This window comes from Cebus imitator, unplaced genomic scaffold (assembly GCF_001604975.1).
Source record: "Cebus imitator isolate Cc_AM_T3 unplaced genomic scaffold, Cebus_imitator-1.0 Scaffold58, whole genome shotgun sequence".
NCBI lineage: Eukaryota > Metazoa > Chordata > Mammalia > Primates > Cebidae > Cebus > Cebus imitator.
The window spans coordinates 119,696-127,124 of record NW_016107373.1 but is presented as its reverse complement, the minus strand read 5'-3'; the positions used below and the strand labels follow the sequence as shown (position 1 = coordinate 127,124).

At 49.1% G+C, this 7,429-nt stretch overlaps 2 protein-coding genes across 3 annotated transcripts in view; one reads left to right on the top strand and one right to left on the bottom strand.

Annotated features, from left to right (window-relative positions):
• Positions 1-2,593, bottom strand: part of KBTBD4 (kelch repeat and BTB domain containing 4) — a 7,318-nt gene extending 4,725 nt beyond the window's left edge. Inside the window, exons 1-2 of one of the 2 annotated variants that reach the window (XM_017529174.2) lie at positions 2,412-2,593; positions 902-1,519 (exon numbers count right to left, since the gene is read on the bottom strand). In XM_017529174.2, coding sequence (XP_017384663.1) covers positions 902-1,519; positions 2,412-2,568 — 775 coding nt within the window. In that variant the 5' untranslated portion in view covers positions 2,569-2,593. Of the gene's footprint in view, positions 1-901; positions 1,520-2,306 lie in introns of both variants that reach the window. The other variant, XM_017529175.2, reaches the window with a different exon arrangement.
• NDUFS3 (NADH:ubiquinone oxidoreductase core subunit S3) overlaps positions 2,510-7,429 on the top strand; it is a 6,042-nt gene continuing 1,122 nt past the window's right edge. Inside the window, exons 1-6 of the mRNA XM_017529198.2 lie at positions 2,510-2,630; positions 2,742-2,816; positions 3,941-4,038; positions 4,248-4,397; positions 5,385-5,510; positions 5,644-5,763. Of these exons, the coding sequence (XP_017384687.1) occupies positions 2,567-2,630; positions 2,742-2,816; positions 3,941-4,038; positions 4,248-4,397; positions 5,385-5,510; positions 5,644-5,763 (633 nt within the window). The 5' untranslated portion in view covers positions 2,510-2,566. The remainder of the gene's footprint in view (positions 2,631-2,741; positions 2,817-3,940; positions 4,039-4,247; positions 4,398-5,384; positions 5,511-5,643; positions 5,764-7,429) is intronic.

Here is a 7,429-nt window from a genome sequence, read left to right as displayed (position 1 = left end):
AGACAGAGTTTTGTTCTGTTGCCCAGCCTGGAGTGCAGTGGCGCAGTCTGGGCTCACTGCAACCTCCGTCTCCAGTTTCAAGTGATTGTCCTGCCTCGGCCTCCCAAAGTGCTGGGATTACAGGCGTGAGCCACCACGCCTGGCTGAGCCCACACCTTAAATATGGTTATATCTCACTTGCTGGATCAGGATTGTTTGTTTCCTAATTTTAGCCCATCACTAAAAAAGTTTTTAGGCCAGGCTCAGTGGGCTCATGCCTGTAATCCCAACACTTTGGGAGGCCGAGGTGGATGGATCACTTGAGGTCAGGAGTTTGGGACCAGCCTAACCAACATGGAAAAACGCTGTCTCTATTAAAAATACAAAATTAGCCAGATGTGGTGGCGCATGCCTGGAATCCCAGCTACTTGGGAGGTTGAAGCAGGAGAATCACTTGAACCCGGCAGGTGGGGGTTGCAGTGAGCCGAGATCACGCCAGTGCACTCCAACCTGGGCAACAAGAGCTGAAATCTGTCTCAAAAAAAAAAAAAAAAAAAAAAAAAAGTTTTTAGTCTTAGATATCTTGCCTCATCACCAATTTACATAGGTAAGTGGACCCACAGGGACATGCAAAGTACAGGAGTAATTAGAGTATAATACAAATTACTCCTCACAACTTTGTGTGTGGTCAAGTGTTGTGCTTTCAATTTCCTGGCTTCTTCCTCTAACACACTGTGTCTTTGACAGCAGTTACAGTGAATCCCAACTCAATCTCTCTGGGCGAGTTATCTCAGTAAGAATGTAGGAATAATAATGTAAACTAACACCAGGAAGTTTGACGGTTTCTTTCTCCTAGACTAGAACATTCTCTAAACATCATAGCCAAGTGACTGGGTATGATGTGTCCCTTCCCTAAACTTACCCGAGATGATATCTGTGAGTAGGTGGTGGGGCAAGTGAAGGAATTCCTCTGTATTCTGCAGCTGGGCCAGGTGGGTCTTGGCACAGTGTTTGGCAGCAGTATAGAGCTCAGGATCACTGTGCCGATCTGCCAGCCACATCACCTGAAGGCAGTTTCCCACTTGCACTGTGCGGGCCAAAAACCGAGAGCATTCCTCAAAGAGAGATGTCAGCTGATACATGTCTGACACCTCATAAATTTCCTGTAACTCTTCAGCTCGAAGTTTCACAGTCCCATGGTAGATATAATCAACCAGGAGCTGGAAAACAGATTCGCTGACATCCTGCAGCACAATCACTCGGTTGTGGGCCTCCTTCAGGTTGGAAGTGAACATGGATCGAAAGAAGCAGCTCTGAGCTGAGAGGACCAGCCGATGGAGCTGAAACTCCCGACCTTCCACCGAAATGGTGACATCAGCAAAGAGCTCCTCCTCCAGACACAGTTTCATGATGCCTTGAGCCACGCGGCCTGAGTGTGACCGATCTTTGAAAGTGTAGTTCACAAAGTAGTTTTCATCCATGGATGCTCCAGGCTCCTCTGGTGATTCCATGCTAGCCAATTTCTCTCTCTGCCAGCTGTCTGCAAAGCAACACCACCTTGAGTAACTTGAGGAATTCACAGCCATAGTCTGTGAATCCAACTGGCCAACTCAGTAAGGGAAAAGAAAAAGTAAGAACAAAGTGGGTCCAGATTGCCCTTAGTCGTGGCCCTGCCCATGATGTCCCTGACGCTATCCTTTAACCAAAGCTAGGTTCATTCTCTCCAGTGGTGTCCCTCCACTAACGAAATAAAAATTCCAACTCTGGGTGTTTTCCTAAAAAAACACGGAATAATTCCTTTCTGTGATGTTAACAAAGGACTTGGGATTTAAGTCAATATATGACAGCAAAGGGCTGGGGAAGGTCTGTGAACGTAAAAGCCTAACCAAATAACTGGGGCATAGAACTAGTGAAGCTCAGGGGCAGTAGAATCAGACAAAAAGGACCCCCTGCCCCGGCCTAGTGGCCAGGTCCTCTCTTGCCCTGAGCATGGAGTTCAGACGCTCCAATATGAGGCCTAGTCTGGGGTATCCGTCGGTCTCACATTTGCTCTCTTCTGGGCTGCTTCCCCTACAGTTCCCCGCTCGCTCGAATGACTCCCTATGGCTGCGTCCCAGAACTCGAGTCCAGCCGCCCCCTGGCCGAGGCACTAGGAGGCCCATCGCCCAGTTGTCCCCGCTCCACCTAAAGTCGCCTGGGAAACGGTCGCCAGGGAAACCGTTCTTCCTGCTCAGGCCCGCCAGCCCTCGTCAAAAGCTTGGCTCAGAGAGCGGGGGAGGAGTGTGGAGCGTAGAACTCAGAACGCCCGCCCCCTCACATCCTCTCACCCGTCTGGTTCTTAAGCGTCCTCGCCTTCTCTCCAGGCTCTGCCACACGGAGCTAGGACTACGCTCACCTCACGGTTCCCCTACCTGCCTGTCTCGCTTTCTCACCTGCGTTCCCTCCTTTCATCCCGGATCCCGGAACCTCTGCTTCCGGCTCCACGTCCGCCCGGAAGAAGATCTGCTGCACATTTCCGCTTCCGGTCCGTGCCCTTGCGGCTTCGTGTCCTGCTGTCTTTTCTTCCGCTGCCTTGTGTCCGGGGAACATGGCGGCGTTGGCAACCAGACTCTGGTGGCGCGGGATCGTGGGGGCCGCGGCGCTGACCAGGGGTGAGCAGGGGCAGCCAGCTGAGACCAGGGTCAGGAGCAGCGGCGCGCCCAGCGGAGAGAGCTCCTCAGGCCTCACCCCGTGCTTTTGTGCCTTTTAATCTCCCTGTGCAGGGGCTGGGCGACCCTTGGTTCTGTTGCCGGTGAGGCGTGAGAGCGCTGGGGCCGACACGGGGGCCGACACGCGCCGTGAGTATGTGCGGGCAGCGCTCTTCTTTGAACTACTGGCGGGGGGGCCCTAGATGCCTGTCCTTGCCCTAGGATGCCCTTCCCTGCGTCCCCCTGGCAAATCTTGGAGACCTGACTGCAGTGGTCTTCTCCCTGCATTAAGAATCGAGCCTTCCCTGTGCCCTTAGGGCTCTCTGTTATGGCCCTGATTGTCCCTTGTCCGTTTCAATGATCCTTTTTTGTCTGATTAAACTGTCAGCTCTTTGAATGCTAGCAATGAAACCTTTAGGCCCCAGAGCCCTGTAATAACAGTACCTCACGTTAATTGAGGGCTTAATGTGTGCCTGGCACCTCGTTAAGCGTTTTAGTGAGATCTTCTTTCGTCCTCACAACAGCCTTATGGGGTAGATAGTATCTTACTCTTCTTACTACAGATCAGGAAACAAGTCCAAAGAATTAAACTGCCTAGGGTCACAGACCTAGTGAATGACAAAGCAGGCCTGCCTGCTGCCAAAGGCAGAGAACACCTAAACATTACTCCGTAGCTTGTGATGTGTGAGTGCTCAGTGGTTTAGGGTTGCATGAGTATGGACATACTACATTACAGTCAAAATACCGGACTGTGAGTTATGAGACCTGGCATTTCCTCTTTTCTGGGCCTCAGTTTTCTCATTGATACCCACCCCCACCCCCCAAAAAAAAAGGTTTCAAGGAGACAGTGTGTGAGGGATCTTCAAGCCCTGAAGTTCTTGAGAAACTGGTATAAACTTAAGTGCTAAGGAGATACAGAGAAGAAAAAGTTTGGTTCCCATCCACAAAAGAGCTCTTATTCTGATAGAACTGAGACTGCTACTTTAGCAGAAATGCAGGCATTGTGAAGGATGAACCATGGAATAGTTTTGAGAAGAGGCAAATGCCCCAGCTGCTGTAGTAAGAGTCTTTCTGAGGACTGTGTAGTTAAGGTGGCATTTTCTCCAAGTTTTCATCACTCTATTCCCTGGAAGGGAAATCTTTCACATGCATCTTTCCCAAGGTGCCGCAGAGAGCCTTTCCTGATTTGACATCCCTTACAGGCCCAAGAAACTGGATGCAGGGCTGGCTTTTGCCTTCTCTATTTCTTTGTTAAATATGCCTTTTCCTTCCAGCCACTGTCAGACCACGGAATGATGCGGCCCACAAGCAGCTCTCAGCTTTTGGAGAGTATCTGGCTGAAATCCTGCCCAAGTATGTCCAGCAAGTTCAGGTAATCCTTACAGTTATTTGGAGCTGGGCCAAGAAAGAACCATATTCTCAGGGCATGTGGGAGTGGGCAGACTAGTGTCAAAGACACTACAAACTCCTCCATCCCAAGCTTGTACTTTTCTTTCAACATTAAACCAGGTGACTGCAGCTGAAGTTAGCTGTTCCCTCAGTAGCTCTTTGTTCCCTCTCCCCTCCCTTCCATGTGTGCAGGTGTCCTTATTCAATGAGTTAGAGATCTGTATCCATCCTGATGGCATCATCCCAGTGCTGACTTTCCTCAAGGATCACACCAATGCACAGTTCAAATCCCTGGCTGACTTGACAGCAGTGGACATCCCAACTCGGCAGAACCGTTTTGAGGTCAGTCTGGAGATCTGAGAAGGTTTGGGGGTAGCTCTGTCACCAGGCTAGAGTGCAGTGGTGCCATGTTGGCTCAGTGCAACCTCTGCCTCCCAGTTCAAGAGATTCCCCTGCCTCAGCCTCCCGAGTAGCTGGGACTCTAGGCACACACCACCGTGCCTGGCTAATTTTTGTATTTTTTTTTAGTAGAAATGGGGTTTCACTATGTTGGCCGGGATGCTCTCCTGACCTTGTGATCTGCCCGCCTTGGCCTCCCCAAAGTGCTGGAATTATAGGCGTGAGCCACCGCTCCTGGCCTTTGTTTAATCTTTATGAGCTTTAGTTTTCTTACCTGGAAAATAAATATAAAGCTGCCCCTATCTTATAGAATGGTTATAAGGATCCAATGAGATAGTTCAAGTAACTTGCTAGCACACTCTAAGTTCTCAATACATATAGCTATTAATATGTTACTGATTATCTACTGTTTGCCAGACCCTGGGATGGAGAGAGAAATAACACTAAGTATTTGTCCTTCAGGAGTTCCCCACACTCTGGTGAAGGAGAAAGACATCCAAACAGCTTACTGTAGTAACATCTAGTACATAGGATATTAGAGGGATGCTTTAAGAAAGCTGCAAATCAACAGGAAGTTGGGCAACACCCAAAGAAGACCAAAAAAAAAAAAAGCAGGAGGGGCACTTGGCCCTGTCTGGGAGGCTTCTTTGGAGAGAGAGTTTGTGCTGAATCTTAACACATGAGCAGGCGGCCAGGAATTAGCCTTGGTGAGGGTTGGTGTGAGGTGGACCAGGGAAATATTCCAGACAAACGGAATAGCATGAGGAAACACAGGCATGCTGACATGCTAAGCTACAGCTGTGGCCTGGGCCTTTGGAAGTAGTTGTAAGCATAGGGAAATCTTGAGGTTTGAGGTTCAGAATAGAAGGTATGGTCACAGGGCAGAACTCTCCCAACCAGGGAGAGTTCCCAACAATCTGTTCTCCCTAGATTGTCTACAACCTGTTGTCTCTGCGCTTCAACTCACGGATCCGTGTGAAGACCTACACAGATGAGCTGACACCCATTGAGTCCATTACCTCTGTGTTCAAGGCAGCCAACTGGTATGAAAGGGAGGTGAGTTACTGCACATGGTGGACCTGCCTCTGGGCCAGAGTTGCAGAACTGGTTGACACTGGAATGCAGTGTAGCCCCCTTACCCTGTTGTTAGTCTTGATGGATTGGCTGCCTGAGGGCCTCTCTTTCCTAGGTCTGGGACATGTTTGGAGTCTTCTTTGTTAATCACCCTGATCTAAGAAGGATCCTGACAGATTATGGCTTCGAGGGACATCCTTTCCGGAAAGACTTCCCTCTATCTGGCTATGTCGAGGTAGGAGCCTTGGAACTGAGATGGACAGCAGCCTCAGGGAGGGACTTGCAGGGAACCCAAGGGATCCCTGGGGATGGCAGGAAATACGGTCTGTGGGTTGTGGTGGTTTAAGAGCATGGGCCCTGGATTCAGATCCTAGATTCATTTTTGTAACCTGGGGCAAATTACTTGGTGGTTTGACTGTGACTCAGCTTTCTCTTTTTTTTTTTTTTTTTAAGACAGAGTCTTACTCTGTCGCCTGGACTGTGGACTGGAGTGCAGTGGTGCAATCTCGGCTCACTGCAACCTCCGCCTCCTGGGTTCAAGTGATCCTCCTACCTCAGCCTCCTGAGTAAGTGGGACTACAGGCGCCCACCACCATGCCCAGCTAATTTTTGTATTTTTAGTAGAGACCGGGTTTCACCATATTGGCCAGGCTGGTCTCAAACTCTTGACCTTGTGATCCACCTGCCTCAGTCTCCCAGTGTGCTGAGATTACAAGAGTGAGCCACTGCATCTGGCCAGCTTTCTCATCTTGAAATGGCAATAATAATAGCACTTAAACTAATGTATTTGTGGCAAACATTAAATAACGTATATAGGCTCATTCCTGTAATCCCAGCACTTTGGGAGGCCAAGACAGGAGGAGTGCTTAAGCCCAGGAGTTTGAGAACAGCCTGGACAACATGGCGAAACCTCATCTCTGCAAAAAAAAAAAAAAATACAAAAACTAGCAGGTCATGGTGCTGCATACCTGTGGTCCCAACTGCTTAAGAGGCTGAGGCGGGAGGATCACTTGAGCCCAGGAGGTGGAGGTTGCAGTGAGCTGAGATCACGCCACTGCTCTCCAGACTGGGCAACAGAGTGAGACCCTGTCTCTGAATAAATAAATGATGTATGTATGAAGGCTGGTGTATTGTAAAGGCTCAATTGATGCTGTGTGTGTGTGTGTGTCAGGGTCTTACTCTGTCATCCAAGCTGGAGAGCAGTGGTATGATCACAGCTCACTGCAGTCTACCTCCCAGGCTCAAGTGATCCTCCCACCTCTCAGCCCTCTGAGTGTCTTGGACTACAGGCATGCACCATCATGCCCGGCAAATTTTTGTATTTTTTGTAGAGTTGGGGTTTCTCCATGTTGCCCAGACTGGTCTCGAATTCCTGAGCTCAAGCCATCTGCCCTCCTTGGGCAGATTAGTTACTAAAGGCGTTAGTTACTGCACCTGGCCAATGTTATCCATTATGGTAATAATCATTTTAATGATCAAGGTAACCTTGAGGACACAGTCTGTCCCTAAAACATAAAGTAGAGGATTATTTTACCCTGCCTTGAGTCTCTGGGAAAGTAGTGACAGGGAAGACGCCAAATGTTTAGCCCTCAAAAATTGTCTCTGAAGTGGGACCAGTAACATGTGAATAAAGAATTTCAGTGGTGCTGCAGATTGTTTATTTGCAGGAAGATAATGTGTTATATTATCACTCGTGAATTTTATAGCAAAGTAACTGTTTAGAAATGCTGAGGCATTAGACTTGGATTTTTGGGTACAAAAAAAAGGAAAAGAAAAGAAATGCCAGCCGGGCGCGGTGGCTCAAGCCTGTAATCCCAGCACTTTGGGAGGCCGAGGTGGGTGGATCACGAGGTCAAGAGATCGAGACCATCCTGGTCAACATGGTGAAACCCCGTCTCTAC